Source organism: Anastrepha obliqua, chromosome 1 (assembly GCF_027943255.1).
Source record: "Anastrepha obliqua isolate idAnaObli1 chromosome 1, idAnaObli1_1.0, whole genome shotgun sequence".
In the NCBI taxonomy this organism is placed as follows: Eukaryota; Metazoa; Arthropoda; class Insecta; order Diptera; family Tephritidae; genus Anastrepha; species Anastrepha obliqua.
The window spans coordinates 174,361,054-174,376,017 of NC_072892.1; the positions used below are offsets into that span (position 1 = coordinate 174,361,054).

The window sequence follows — 14,964 nt, forward strand, 5'->3', positions numbered from 1 at the left end:
CCTTATCAGAGGAGTAGAATTTGTCGCTGATTTGGAACTTTGAATAAGGCGATGATCCGAAGCGCACATTTGGCCGTTTGGCCGAGCTCCTCCTCCTTGCATCTTGATGTTTTTTCACAAATAGAGCAACCTTAACTTTTAAGCCGACTCCGGCCAGCAAATAGTTTTTTGCGCAATAGTTTTTCATGGCAGAAATACACTCGGAGGGTTGCCATTGCCTGCTGAGGGAAGACCACTATCAGATTTAGATTCGTTGGAGGTTTGCACATGACCTCGTGGTTGTTGTTGTTGTTGTAGCAGCACACTAAACTCTGTCAGTGTAATGTATGGTTGTCTTCGTCTAGCTCATCTAACGGTAGGCCCAGGAAACTTGCTGTTTCGACAGGTTGGGTCCAGAGGGAGAGGGGTGTTAGATGAGTGGAATGGATAGCGCATGTGAAAAAGTGATAAATATCGTGCGGGGTGCCTTCACATGGTAGGAGTTTAATATGCTAGAGTATCCAGAACGTAATTGTGTCAATGTTACGCGGGAGCTGGAGCTCTTCATCTGCTGCGGGTGGTAGTTGGACCCTGATTACGGCTTTCGGGGATCGGAAGTTTAAGAAGGTGGTAAGTGTCTCCCGATGAATGTCGTTAATTGTCTGTCTAGTTCAAGAGTTATCGACTTATTTTGTCCGTCTACGTATCACAGTACCTCATCCCGACTCAGTTCCCTTATCAAGGTGCTATATACAGTTAGAAGACCGAAAAAAGCGAATTTTCCAGAATGTTTTCTGAGAAAACTTTTAAATTTATTAATGTACAAGTTTGTACTCATATTATGTTATCTTTTAATTGTATTTTAAGACTTAGTATTTGTAAAAATATTTATTTTGAAAGGAGCTACAGCTGATCTCCGGGAGCTCCTCTCAAAACAGACGTTTTGCGGTGACCACTATATCTCTGAACTGGATCCTCTGAAACTAAAAAAAAGTGCATGTAGCGTAGTACACATAACAGAAGTGAAACTTTCAAGGCAGACAAAGAAAGAGGGAGAGACCCGAGAAAGAATGAGAGAGAGAGAAAGAGTATATATCTAAATAAATTCACAACATTTGCAGAGAATACAAATAAACAAACTTTACAAAAAACGGAGAAGGGTCGATCGGTGTAGGTAAACGCGGGACAAAAGCCGTGGATACAACGCGCACTACTCCGAGCGTTTAGCAACGGCACAAATTACCGCAAGGCAATACCAATAAATCCGACGCCGGAATGGATAGCATTTTATAGTACGCACAAGCACTAGCCAAGAAACGGCAATAAGCGACAAAAAGTAAGCACAAAAAAAAACGCCAAAAAAATTGGGACCAAAAAATGCCCCAAACAACGGCCACCAAGGAAATATAACGCCAAAAAGTAGGTACCAAAAATATATTTCCTACAAGTTTGCACCAACAAACAAGCGCCAAAAAGTAGGCAGTGTTATTTCTCACTAGAAATTAGCAACCACAAGGAAAAACTCAGGAAAAATAGCCTAAAGTGTATCTAAGATATATATAAGGTACTGCTCTCTCTCTCTCCTTTTCCTCTACGTTATATCTTTTTTCTCTCTCGCGGAACGAAAATACTCAAAACGTTGCATGGCCTTGAAATTTTAATCTCCATTCTCGCTCGTCCATCGACGCCTCAGAAGCTCCACTTCAAAAACCAAACAGATTTCGTTTAAGTATTTAACATTACCAGTTATTAATCCAAGAAATAAGCAAAATAAATTTTTTTGGCAAAATGGCGTGTCTATGTGCCTTTCTTCTGGCTGCCAATGACCGAGATGCTTCAAACTTCTCCGCGCTCTAGCGCTGTATTCAAGGAGAAGGTGCATTGGACCTCTATTAGAAAACACTTTTTCTAGAAATTGGTGTTTCATGCACAGAAATTCGACTGGTAGTTACGCACCAACCCCTTCGGCTACGGCGAGTTGTGGCGGCCCACGGTATAACTCTTAAATTTATGCATTTTTTATAACTATGCTCATGTTCAACTCATTTTATTTATTACATAATTATCATATTTTAAATTGTACCGTTCGCTTACATTCCAAAATGTACACGAAATAGAATAGTTCGATATCGCTAGACATAAATACATACAAACATATGAATAGTTCTCAATACAGTAATCGAATTTCAGAGATTAAACGAATTCTTTCAAATTTCAAACAATGTTGCATGTCATAACGGCACAAAGTATCTCTTTGTCTGACTCAAGTGCTTGCTGCTTCCATTTTTGTTTCATACAAACATATGTACATATATTTCAATATGAATTGATACTAAGTTTTAATGCAGTTAATGAGCGTTCTAAAAGTAAAAATATTAAAATTAAACTAAACTGAAAAAGTCATGCTATTTAAAATCCATTTCGACAGCGTGTAAATATAGCGTCGATGATCATTTGGAACCACTCGGTGGAATATTCGGAATAGTCAGCAGTGTGGAATAACTTAACTTTGGCGTCCGTCGTTAGGGTTGAGCACAAATAGTAGTTGATTACAGTTTCGGTTAATTCTGCATGGTAGTTTCGTAGTGCCCACTCGAGTACATTTAAGCAATTCGTGTCATCCAACAACCCGATCAGCATTTGTTGTAAGAACAGCTCCATTTCATTTATAATGTACACGCGTGCCATCTCAAAAGCTTCAAGTATTGCATGATAATTATGCGCATTTGGTATGTTGTATCTCAATTTTTGCGACCGACGCACTATCAAGTTGAGAAAGTAACGCAAACCGCTTACAGAGCAGGTGCGCAAATGTATCTCACCCTCGTTGCGTTCCCTGAAATCACTATTCAACATTGTGTTGAATACCTCGCTGGTATTACACAGCAAGTCCTTATTAAATTCGACAATTTGCTCCACATCGCCAGTTGCAGAAATGAGTGCATCCTCGCCAGCATTTGACTTGGTGTGCTTTGTGTGCACTACAAAACGCATATCACAATTTTCATGCAGCGCACTGGTTTCGTCATCAACAAATTCCTCATAGCGCTCACTTGCGCGCATAGCCTCATTGATGCGAGGCACTGATATGCCGAGTGTATACTTCGACATGGCGGTTAAAGCATCCACTGCTTCTGCTGTGAACTCATCACGCTTACCACTCAAAATAATTTGTAGCAGCAAACTAAGCGCATTCCCGTCGTTTAGGAACTGATACAGTAAGCGTTGACTTTTAATTATATACGCGACAGTGATTGCGGCACGCTTTTGAGCATCCTCATCATCACCGCGTAGAAAGCGTGCTAGTTCGGCCTTACCATAGTTGGATTCACCAACGCAAGTTAGGGTAACCAAAAAACCAAATCCGTCTTTGTTCATCTATAATGGGAAATTGTGCATTTCAATAAAAAATTCGTGGAAAAATCAGCAATGAAAATGCAACAAACCTCTTCACTTTTCGTCAACTGATACAACTGATGCGCTATGCCACTGCGAATAACCTGTGCAAAGAACTGACTCTCCCTGCGAAAAACACATAATTTAATGAGGCTCTTATGGACACCTGAATTCGTGCACAACTTACTGCAATATATTTGTTAAGGAGCTGCCGAAATTATTGTTGGCGCCAAACACATTGATGGCCTTTATCAGCGTGTTCATAGTTTCAGGCTTGCCCAACTCGCCGCGCTTGTTCACCAGCAAGGTAACGCGGAAGAGTAAATTTTCCAGGTGATCCAGCGTACTGCGTGGCATACTGCCCAGTTGTGGTAGCTTTTGATACGGCACATCTGCATAAAAATTGTAATTTATTTATTCTTATAATTTATTTATTTTACCCGTGCAGCATTGGTCAAATCATACCTTGACTCTGTTCCTCATCTTCTTCTTTATCAAGCATATTATCTTCAATTGTCTCATTCGTTTGACAGGCAATGTCCAGCAGTCTCATTATCTCCGAATTATCGGCAGTGTTATTGTTGTTGGCACTCTGGCTAATAGGCAGATTAACGTCTTCAACAGCAACGACATTGGCTGGTGTTGCCTCATTGTCTGTTGTTGCTTCGGCGGGTGCCTCCTCGTCGTCCTCTTCATCACTACAAACGGGCGAATACGTTTCGTCATCGGAAGCGTCATCTCAAAAATATAAAAACACAGTATAGAGTCACAACATGGTACTTCAATCATTAATGAAGGCTCTCACCTTCTAATTTAAACACATTGTTGCCAACTGGCGACATGCCGCGAGAGCTGCAAGGACTGGAGGGTGTGTTATATGAACGCGGCGAACTGCTGGGAGACTCGCAGTCAATGAGGAAAGCCCGATCCTGCACCTTAATCACCTGCAAGCCATAAATGTTACAATCTCATTTTTAAAGTGTGAAATATGTGGGAACAAACTACCTTGTTTTTGGATTCTACATAAGCATCCTTCGGTAGCTTGCGCTTCTTTGAGCTTTGTTGTTTCTCTTCACGCTTTTTCTTGTGGTACTCATCATCGCTGGTGAGAAAAGTGTCGAGTTCACCTATAATAACTGGCACCAGACCTTCTCTGAGCATTAAGTCCATGCTCATATTATCATATTGAAAGTTGTTCAGCAAATATAAAATCTGGGAAAATAGCATACACATACATACATATACAAATATGTACACTTAAATTTTCTTTGTGATATATTTTGCAATTCTAAATTACAAATCATGAATAATTCAATCAATAATGAGGCAGTGCTAGCCCTGAAGTATCAAGAAATTTGCTACAACCAACAATAACCAAGTCGTAGACCATAATTTTAACTACGCATTAACAAGACATTCATAATTAGCTCCTCACCTGAGATTTTTCCGTATTTGACTGCGAATCACGCACCATTGCAATCAATTTTCGCAAGGCGCCTGAGCGTCGTATCTTGGCGCGATTACACGCGTCCGGCGAGAGCATACAAATAATATGAATGCAATGACGTTTTTCACTTTCTGTTAGAGGTCTTGCCATATTTTCCGTAACAAGGAGTTCACAAGCCGCCACGACTGCATCAGCAGAGCTGAGCATGTGAAAGGCATCTAGTTGCTTTGAGAAGTTTGAAATGATTTTCAAAGCAACTCCGCGTTGTGGATTTTCTTCCGTAATAAAAAAGGTAATTGGTGCAAAAGTGCAGCCACTGCTGCTTAGCGCCTGAAAGTTTAAATGAATATTAGCAATAAAGTATTTTCTGCTTTTTTTCATTAGCATTTGCTTCTTGCCTTCCAACCAGATGGCCCAATTGGTAGTTCAGCCAACACTAGTAAACATTTAAATATTTCACCAGCCAGTTCTAAGGCAGCACGTTCTTCTGGCATAGCGTAGTCGCCCAAAGCGCGCGGATGATTCTTTAACATTTCATGATCGAATATATCACTACGCACACCTTCCAGGTTGCGTGCTACTTCTTCAAAATATTTTTCACGATGTTGACTGTTTTTTAGGCCCGCTGCAGGAGGGCTGCAACTTCCATTTTTCAAAAGTTCTTCTTGCGTGGGGGGGTGTGCATCTGCTTTCATAACAGCTGTTAAAATTCGTATCATCATTACGAAACCATTTGCCGCGAGAAAGTGTTGTACAAATTGCTCACTCGGCAGCAGAAATCTGCATGCCCGAAAGCCCATAAGGCGCGTATTCACATCGCTGGTTTCGGTAATGATTTGGCAGACGGCCTGAGCAATGGCAGGACAGTGAGCGGCAAGTAATTGGCTGGCAGAGCCTTTAGCAAGATTTCCCAACAATCGACAAGCGCGACACTGTATGATAGGATTAGGAATTGACTTCAAAATGGTGGTGAGTGGAGAAGCCACCTTGCAAAGCAGCGCCTATAATTAGAAAGCGAAGAAATTATCAGAGTTCAGCTTTTGTTTTTATGAACATTTATACTCACCTCTTTGCAGCTGTCTTCATCAGTGCAGCAGTTTCCAAGTATACTCAAGGCTACCTCCAGAATTTTTTCATGTGGTTTGTTGAGGAAGCGCACCATTGGTGGTACGCCACCAGCTACCCGGAAAAGTACAATGCCTCCATGGTCCTTCACCACGTCTGTTCGTAACTTCACAAGCCCCTTGATTACCACACTCTTGTCCGTAGAAGTTTTAAGCACGGTCAAGATGTTTTCAACTAGTTCCCGATTCATTTATTTGTTAATCAAATTATCCGTTTGTTATATATTGAGTTTGCTTTTAATACATGACAAAATTACATGCTTCAAAATTCGATTGTCAAAGGCGTCAACAGAGAAAAAAGAAAAGAAAACAAGAAACGGTCAAGAGAGCAAGTCGAAAAACAAGCATAAATGCTGAGAGTTAGAGAACGTTCTCTAGGAGATCAGCTGTTTGCAGTGCTTCGTAATGCACAATTTTTCGAATTATTTTGTAGTTTTTTTGCAATTCAAATGCCCCGTTAATGTTAATTTCTAATAATTTGGCTTTTTTCATTTAAGTTTGTTCATCTTTAACCATTTAGTGAATTCTTGTCATCAGCTATAATTTTATTTTTACGTTCTTACTCTCTCTCTCATTTAGCATAAATCAAAGCATCAATCAATGACCAGCATATAGTATCGGGTGTTTTTTAAGAGCCTAAGAAAATAAATAATAAAAACTTAAAATAATAATAAAAATTTAATATTGTTGGAAAGAATTTTTTTATTATATCTGGTAGATAATTTCATGGAATTTATTTTTTAAATATCATATCCGGCATTTTAGATTTAGATTAGATTTATGGGGGGTTGGACAAGTCCAAGCACTCAGTCAGGATACCATTGTACAGGATGGACCATATAGCGTTTGCTTTTTGAACCACCTATTTTTTTGAGAATGGGAACACAAATGACATGTCAAATGTGTTCATAATTTACTTAAAGGTTTGACATTTTACATAAATGGGACACTATACGCTTGAACGAAATTGGGAAATATTGAAAACCTATTTCCAAAGTGGTGAGTCTTCTTCTTCTTCCGCGGTTACAGTAAATGGCGAGCGTTACCGTAACATGCTCAACGAGTTTTTGTTTCCACAAATTGAAGAAGATGACATGGCCGACATTTGCTTTCAACAGGACGGTGCAATTTGTCACACTGCCAAAGTTACACTCGAACTTTGGCCCAATTGGCCGCCTCGGATCTGTGATTTAAGCCTGTTGGACTATTTTTTGTGGGGAGCCGTTTAGAACAAATGCTATGCGAACCATCCAGAGACGATTGATGCTTTAAAACACGAAATCGAAGTTGCCATTCATGAAATTGGAGCCCAAACAATCGAAAATGTGCTTAAAAATTGGGTTGATCGAATGGCCTACTGTAAAGCCAGTCGTGGCAGTCATTTGAACGATATTATTTTTCATTCATAAATGACAATGTTCAATCTTCAAAGTAAAAAAAAAAAGTTTGAAAAAATATTGATTAGTTTTTTTTTTAAAGCCGATTCAAAAAGCAAATTTGACATGGCCCACCCTATACTACATATCCGGCATATGTCCGCCGCGGCTACGAGTTACGTAGTACCTTCGATCAGTCCAATAAATCGATAATTAACCGCGCTGTATGACAAGCTGCGCCGAAACTAAATGCCGTCTATGCTTAGCTGATTAAATTTTAAATCAAAAATTCAATTTTTCGAAACAAAAATTCAATGAGCATAGCTCGATAGCGCTCGCTATTCACTGTAACAGAAGATTCTTTCACATTTCGAAAAGAATAAGGGACCGATGATGCCGCCTGTTCTCTATGAACTACGCAAACACATTTTTTTTTGTTTTTCAAAGTAAATTTCCACCATTTGGAAGCTTTGTTCTGGCATTAAATAACTCATAATGAGTTACCAAATCTTACTGAACAGAAATATAAATGCAATTTGCCATTCTCAGCTGCCAACCCCTAGTTTTCGATATAGATAGTTTTCATGCTGCTAAAAGAACAACCGATAATATTTTATATTTCTTTATAATCATTGCTAAACCATTTATTTACAAGCTTGATAAAGGGTATTTCAAAAAGGACGCCGAGATGTCAGTAGTGAGTAATTCCTAGACGGATAATTCATCTTTGACATTTGTCAAGAAGCCAGATTTACAATTTTATTCGATAGAACCACGCATTAAAATTATTGAAACTTATTATGAAAAGGGTCGATCCTTAAGAACAAAACATTTCCAAATTGGTGATTTTTTGGTGAAAACAATCATCCGATTGAGGAATCCATTCAAAGGTTGGTGAAAAAAATAAAAAAAAAATGATTCTGCAGAGGTTTGAAAAAGTACTGGCAGACCGAAAACTGGGCGTTCTGTTGAGAATATTACTGCTGTGGTGTTAAGTGTTACTGAACAACTTTCTATATCGATAACTCGACGTTCTGAACAATGTTTTTATTTTAAAACAACATCTGTAGTGCGATTTACTAACTCTTATCGATTCGACAATTGTTTGTTTTGTCGACAGTATATGTCGATTGCACCGTCGATTGTGCTATTCACCAACTTATGTTAACTAACACTGAACAGCTGTTTTCTTCTATTTATTCAAACTGATAGAGAGTGGCATCTTTGTCAAATTAAATGTCAAAATGAGCGCCTAACACAAAGAAAAAGAACAAAGAAACATACTAGCCAAGCTATTAGATTCAATTTTAAGTGTTTTCTATCAATTATATTTGCATAAAGTAAGTACAATAATATAACTGTTTATTTGAATTTATTGTTTTATTAATACTTTTTGTATATTGCTTTGTTAGGTAATCCAAATGGGTATCGAAGCGAATGATGAAAGCATGATTTCAGAAGTCCCATCGCCTTTAAGGACGCCAGGTAATTCGCACATCTCACACAGGAGAACACCACGGGCGAGCTTGAAAAGAAAGCGCATGGAAGAAGACGGTGATGCTCGGAAGAAATATTTGGAAATAGCAGAAAAACAGGCAGATGCACTAAAGGTAATTTCTTTTGAACTTTATGTAAAATAATTTTATTATATTTGTCCATTGGTGATTGTTTTTTAATAGATGCTAGCCCAGTCGAGTGTAGAAACCGTAGAAGTCGCGAAACAACAAGCAGATGCTTTAAAGGTAATTTATTTTCAACACATAAAAGTGGCATTTTATTAATTGTTCTTGCTATTTTTTATTAGATCTTAGCCGAAAGCAGCTCTGCAAGTGCCCAGGCGAATAAAATGATGGCGGAGGCAATAGCCGTATTGGGGAATGGTTTAAGCGCTACCGCGGAAACATTCAACAATCTAACGCCAATCATTAGCCAAATACTCAAAAGACATACTCGCACTTTTTAAATAAGTTGTTGATCATAAAATTTCACAGTTCTGATTAAAATTACTAATTCTTCTTTATCGTTTGATTTAACAACACCAAAATTATTGTCGTTTAGATTGCGATAATCGACATCGTAACCAATCAGCTGATTTTGCCTTGTCGATTTTCGTAATGAAATGGGTTACTGAATAGCAAAATCGTAAAAATTGTGGTTAAGGAAAGATAACAAAGCGAATATCGATAAAAATATGTTAGTGAATCGCACCACTGGGACTAACACGTGATTGGCAGCTCTTTCGCTTTTTTATGCACCTTTTTGGCTTTTTTTTTCTGCAAATTCTTTATTTTGAGAAGCGCTTTTGGCAAATACCATTACAAATTTTAAATAATTATTCCAATGAAAATTGAAAAATGAATTAAAGGGCATGAATGTTCTTGGCTACATTTGAATTTTTTGTTTTGCATTTAATCTTAAATAAAATACGTGGTATGGTTACAATTAATTTATTTAACAGTTGAAACTCGTAATAAAGTAATTTTCGTAAAAATTAAAAACAAATTAATCTTTGATTTTATTAGTACAAATTGTAAGTCAATGTTAATGTTAATGTTTGTTTACATAGTTAGCATAAAATGTTAATGTTAACGTTCTCTTTAGTTAGTGTTTGTGTTAGTTTCGAGTCTTTACTTTTTTCTCTTTCGCTCTCTGCCTGCCAATCTGCAGTCAAAAACTGTAAAAAGAGTAGAAACACACCTATTGAAAATTTATTTTAAACATTAAATAACTATTATTATTAGTAACTTTGTTTAGATTGAGATAATTTTGCTTACTTTTCCCCTTTTATTTTAATGACGCAATGAAATTTGAGCAACAAATGGTCAACATTTTGTTTATAGAAAGTGTGATGTTGCTGGAATTGTCGCTGCAAACGAGAAGTTAATCGTAATGAAATCAACGTTGCTGTTAACGTTACCTCATGAAAATAAACATTTCTGCCGCTCGAAGCTCGAACACACCTACATTTATTCGGCTGTGAATATTAGACAAAATATTGAAAAGCTATGAAGCGGCATCTCCAACTGAGCATAAAACAAGTAAGTTTGAATTAAAAGTTTGTGATTATTCATATTTAGACACATTAACTCTTTAAGCTCTCGACTTGCTACGCGGAAGGAAGCATTTCGCCAGGTTTGGTCGTCGACCACTCGTTGGATGATGCTGTGAAATTGAAGCATTTGAATGCTTTCATACGATTGTCACCCGAAAAATCCTTACATCAAGCAAAAGAGTCCAACTATCGTTATGAGAACAGAAAACCGCTCGGAATACTTGACGGTGTTCCTATTGCGATAAAGGATAACTTTTGTACAAAAGACCTAAACACGACATGTGCATCTAAGTAAGTCTCTTTCTTTTTCATATAAAGTAAAAGTAAAGAAATTAATACTTTTAAATATCAGAATGCTGGCAAATTTTGTACCTCCATTTAATGGAACTGTATGCGAACGGCTGTTAACCGCAGGAGCGGTGTTAATAGGTAAAACGAATATGGATCAATTCGCTATGGGCTCTGGAACGGTGGATTCTATTTTCGGACCAACAAAAAATGTATGGAGCCGAGATTTGAGCGATGGAAAGTGGCATATAACCGGTGGAAGCTCAGGTGGATCTGCGACGGCTGTAGCTGCAGGAATTTGCTATGCGTAAGTGTTAGATGAAATAAAACCATATCTTTTCATATAACTGCTTTGCAAATGTTTCAAAGTTTACAATTATCTAAGAATTCCGGAATTTAAAAATAATACATCTTCATGATATTTTCTTAATGTCGCAAGTTTGCAAAAATGTCACGCAACACTGGTCCTCCAACTGTTCATTTGTTATCAGCCGACGCCACTGCTTTGTTTTCGTAAACACAACCTAAAAACGCTCATACTCATTTTAATATCATTTACTTCTTTTAAGCCGCATTTATGCAGAAAAACATATTTTAATATTTCGATTTGAAAAACACTCCCTTCGATATTGCGATTTCCTTTTATTTCTGCAACAGTGCTGTAGCATCTACCCAATTCAATTACATAACATAGCACAAAAGTGGCATTTCGCTTAAACTAAAGAATTAGTTTAGATAAAAATTTCAATTATATAAATTTAAATGATTATTTCTACGTCGCCAAGATCTTCATCCGATGGCAGGTTAATTGAGGCGGGATCCACATAGTTGGGGTTCACTAGATCAACTCCAGCGTTTTCACGACGACGCAGTTCAAGATATGCTTCACGTTGTGCCCAGTCGCGCAACATAGGATCTGGTGAATATGACCATAGAAATGTGCCCCAAACCAAACAAAGTGTGACGGCCGTGAAAAAGCTCAAATTTGTTGCGGTACGGTCGTTCGCCTTATCCTTATAGTCAAAACCATAACTCACCCAATTCTTTGGGTTTGGGTTGGCAAAATCCTCCTTAGTTGTCGGTGTGGCGACGGCAGCAGTGTCATCTTTCTTTTGTGACGTTTTGATGGAGCGCGATAGACGCAGGGTAACGCTGCGCTGCAATATATTGCGATTGGCCAGGCGAAATAGGGCCGACATTTTTTAAAGCGGAAAATTACGTGAAAATGTCGAGAATTGGTCTATTTTGCTATTTTACACTCGACTTGTGACAGACGCGGCAGCAAGTGTAGCAGCGAAAAATGCGTTTTGACACTTTCATAAATGTCAAATATACTTGGAATTGCCAACTACTGATAAAGATGATTGCCAACTGTGACATAAATTTAGCATTTAAGCTAACGGTAATTTTTAGGTAATATCAACACTATTGCTGGGAAAGAAGTAAATTTTATAAAATCATTTACTATTGCTGCGCTTTATCATTGAAAAATGCTGCATGCATAAATATAATATTTTAAAAGAGACACAAATTACATTGTACAATGTGTTTAAGTTTTTTTGGATTATCTTTCTAGCGCTATCGGATCAGATACTGGTGGTTCTACACGTAACCCTGCATCATATTGTGGTGTTGTTGGCTTAAAGCCCACGTATGGACTCGTATCACGTCATGGTCTTATCCCTCTGGTTAATTCCATGGACGTACCAGGCATTTTTACACGTAGTGTTAGCGATTGCGTGGACGTACTTAACGCAATCGCTGGCCCAGATGCCAAAGACTCCACCACATTGAGGAAACCTTTTCGAAAAATAAACATACCACACTTTGGAGATATTGATCTTCGTAATGTACGGATTGGTATACCAAAAGAATATCATTGCGAGGGGCTCTCCGAGGAGGTTTTAGAAACATGGATGAAAGTGGCCGACTTATTGGAAGATGGTGGGGCACATGTGCAGCAAGTTTCACTGCCAAATACGGCGGCCAGCATCTTCGTTTACTCCATATTGAATCAGTGTGAAGTGGCGAGCAATATGGCACGTTACGATGGCATTGAATATGGACATCGCGCTGACAATGAAAGCAGCACGGAAGAATTATATGCAAAAACACGTGCTGAAGGTTTCAATGCGGTAGTGAAGACTCGCATACTAACTGGAAACTATTTTCTACTGCGTAAAAACTATCAGAAATATTTTGAAAAAGCACTGCGAGTTCGAAGACTAATATCTGATGACTTTAAACGTGTATTTGAAACGTCGAAAGGCGGCGAAAATGTAGTGGATGTGTTGCTCACCCCCACCACACTAACTGATGCTCCATTGTACAGCGATTTTGTGTCGCTAAGTAATCGTGATCAGTGCGCAGTGCAAGACTTCTGCACACAACCTGCTAATATGGCAGGCGTACCAGCAATTTCCATACCAATACGCCTTTCACAACGTGGACTACCAATCGGCTTGCAATTGATGAGTCGGTCACTAAATGAGGAAATGTTGCTACGCGTGGCTAGTTGGATAGAATCGCAGGTGGAATTCGATGCCTTAGCTAATGAACAAATTTATGCAGCACGCAGTTAAAAATAATTACAAAGTTACTCAGCGCCGTTATTGGAGTTATAGTGTAAATTTTATTGTTTTTATTAATGTTAATGAAGCAGACTTGATTGAAGCATAAAGTACACTGCTAAATAAGAAATAATGTAAAATGTAAATTCAAACTTAATTTTTATTTTCTAACGTTGGTTATCAAAAACGTGTGTATGCATTAATGTAAATTTTGTGACAATTTAATCAAATACTTTACTAAAGCAAAGTTATTGTTAGACGTCTGGTAATAAATCATTTAAGTATTCTCAATTCGTTTTGGAAAAATTTATGGCATTGTATTAGCTTTGGCTTGTTTTTGTGCCCGTCTTTGTATAGTATGCGAATGCGATGAAACTAAAAATATTGTTATTTATATTATTTACTTGTTTTTGGTAGTTAAATTAGTTAATTAAATTACCAACCTTTATGGAGTTTTCTCAATTGGTGCGCATATTTTGCATGTATTGTGCGATTTAAGCGAAACGTGCCAGACGCTCCATGACCGGTTATTTGCCGGAATTTTCCTGTGGCAATGCCCAAGGCAATGTAAAGGGATACAGGTTTTCCGACTTAAAATAAAATAAATTTGCACATCTTTTTCACCCCTGAGTTATCATTACAACTTACTTCTGAAAGGATGGCATGAATGTTCTTCCTTTAGTGCCTTTCTAATTGCATACAATGAGACTCCGCTCCGTTTTTTGAAGGTATTTGAAAATATGTACTTGTCAACCAATTTATGCAGCTTCAACTTATATTTCGATACGTTTAAGTCATATAAATCAGCAGAGTTATCAAGCGAAATTTCTTCTTGCCACTGATTTAAAGTAATCGTGGGAAAGTGAGCCTCCAACAATGAACTTGGTATTGTTTCCAGCTAAAGCGAGAGCATTTAATTATTATCATCAAAACTTTAGTTTAATAGTTTAAGTTTACAACGCTGTTGCTTTCCGGCTGCATTTGTCGCTTATGGTTAGGCGTAGAATGTGCTACAGTTCTTTGTTCTGGACTAAACAAAGCACTTTGCACTTGGCTGGGACGAGGTGAAGTTTGGCATACATCACGATCACGTAGCTTATGTACCATTTTAGTCGGATTTAAATTTAATTACACTGGTTACAATTAACAAAAAATCAAAATAAATACAAAATGAAAGAAGTTTACCAAAAACAAAAGTCAATATAATTTTTAAACGAGCTAAACATCACACTTTAAGTGTAGTCTAAGTGAAAACTAAAAATAATTGACATACATTTCCGTTAGAAAGTACCGTTGGTTGCATATTACGCCTAGGCAAGATGTCGATAATACAGAAGGTGGCCAACAGGTGTATTTAATGTAAGCTTAAGGGGGTCTTCTACCGTCGCGCCTTAATCTCGGGCCTATTTTTGGGAATTAATTACAAAGCAACCACTTGAGATAATGAAATCAGATTTTTTTTATTTAATTTGCACAAGTTTGCACTATTTAAAAATATATTTTTCAAATCGAATTCTTTGGCCCTGTGTCCTTGAACCGTCCTCGAGGTTGCCCTTGTAAAAATGTCCTAGGCGACTTTGTGGCACGCGATCGACCATTTTACTTATCTGAAATCAAAAAAATTTTTTTTTTTATCATAAAGTGTAGCGTTGGCTAGGTTTTCCCAGTGGCGATTTTAAATATTTTGAAATTTGTAAAAAATGCGTGATTTTAAAAAAAAAGTTTGAAAATT

The 14,964-nt window shown here is 37.7% G+C and overlaps 5 protein-coding genes across 5 annotated transcripts; 2 read left to right on the forward strand and 3 right to left on the reverse strand.

Annotated features, from left to right (window-relative positions):
* Positions 1-1,994: 1,994 nt before the first annotated feature.
* LOC129241475 (uncharacterized) lies at positions 1,995-6,314 on the reverse strand. Its single transcript, XM_054877816.1, has 9 exons — positions 5,889-6,314; positions 5,221-5,823; positions 4,811-5,152; positions 4,381-4,587; positions 4,181-4,319; positions 3,841-4,113; positions 3,563-3,767; positions 3,426-3,501; positions 1,995-3,357 (listed from the first exon to the last, which is right to left on the reverse strand). Exons 1-9 carry the CDS (start codon positions 6,135-6,137, stop codon positions 2,389-2,391), a joined length of 3,063 nt encoding a protein of 1,020 aa, XP_054733791.1. The 5' UTR covers positions 6,138-6,314; the 3' UTR covers positions 1,995-2,388.
* Positions 6,315-8,743: 2,429 nt separating this feature from the next.
* On the forward strand, positions 8,744-9,615 carry LOC129238692 (uncharacterized). The gene is made up of 3 exons (XM_054873812.1): positions 8,744-8,932; positions 9,002-9,064; positions 9,127-9,615. The coding sequence occupies exons 1-3, from the start codon at positions 8,744-8,746 to the stop codon at positions 9,283-9,285; spliced, it is 411 nt and encodes a 136-aa protein (XP_054729787.1). The 3' UTR covers positions 9,286-9,615.
* A 298-nt stretch (positions 9,616-9,913) lies between these two features.
* LOC129241481 (glutamyl-tRNA(Gln) amidotransferase subunit A, mitochondrial) lies at positions 9,914-13,540 on the forward strand. The gene is made up of 4 exons (XM_054877827.1): positions 9,914-10,360; positions 10,418-10,665; positions 10,727-10,969; positions 12,239-13,540. Exons 1-4 carry the CDS (start codon positions 10,328-10,330, stop codon positions 13,242-13,244), a joined length of 1,530 nt encoding a protein of 509 aa, XP_054733802.1. The 5' UTR covers positions 9,914-10,327; the 3' UTR covers positions 13,245-13,540.
* Positions 11,285-11,963, reverse strand: LOC129241488 (NADH dehydrogenase [ubiquinone] 1 beta subcomplex subunit 11, mitochondrial). Its single transcript, XM_054877840.1, has one exon. It carries the CDS (start codon positions 11,859-11,861, stop codon positions 11,421-11,423), a length of 441 nt encoding a protein of 146 aa, XP_054733815.1. The 5' UTR covers positions 11,862-11,963; the 3' UTR covers positions 11,285-11,420.
* On the reverse strand, positions 13,375-14,339 carry LOC129238701 (histone H1.2-like). Its single transcript, XM_054873825.1, has 4 exons — positions 14,190-14,339; positions 13,881-14,130; positions 13,676-13,822; positions 13,375-13,607 (listed from the first exon to the last, which is right to left on the reverse strand). The coding sequence occupies exons 1-4, from the start codon at positions 14,337-14,339 to the stop codon at positions 13,540-13,542; spliced, it is 615 nt and encodes a 204-aa protein (XP_054729800.1). The 3' UTR covers positions 13,375-13,539.
* Between the last annotated feature and the right edge of the window lie 625 nt (positions 14,340-14,964).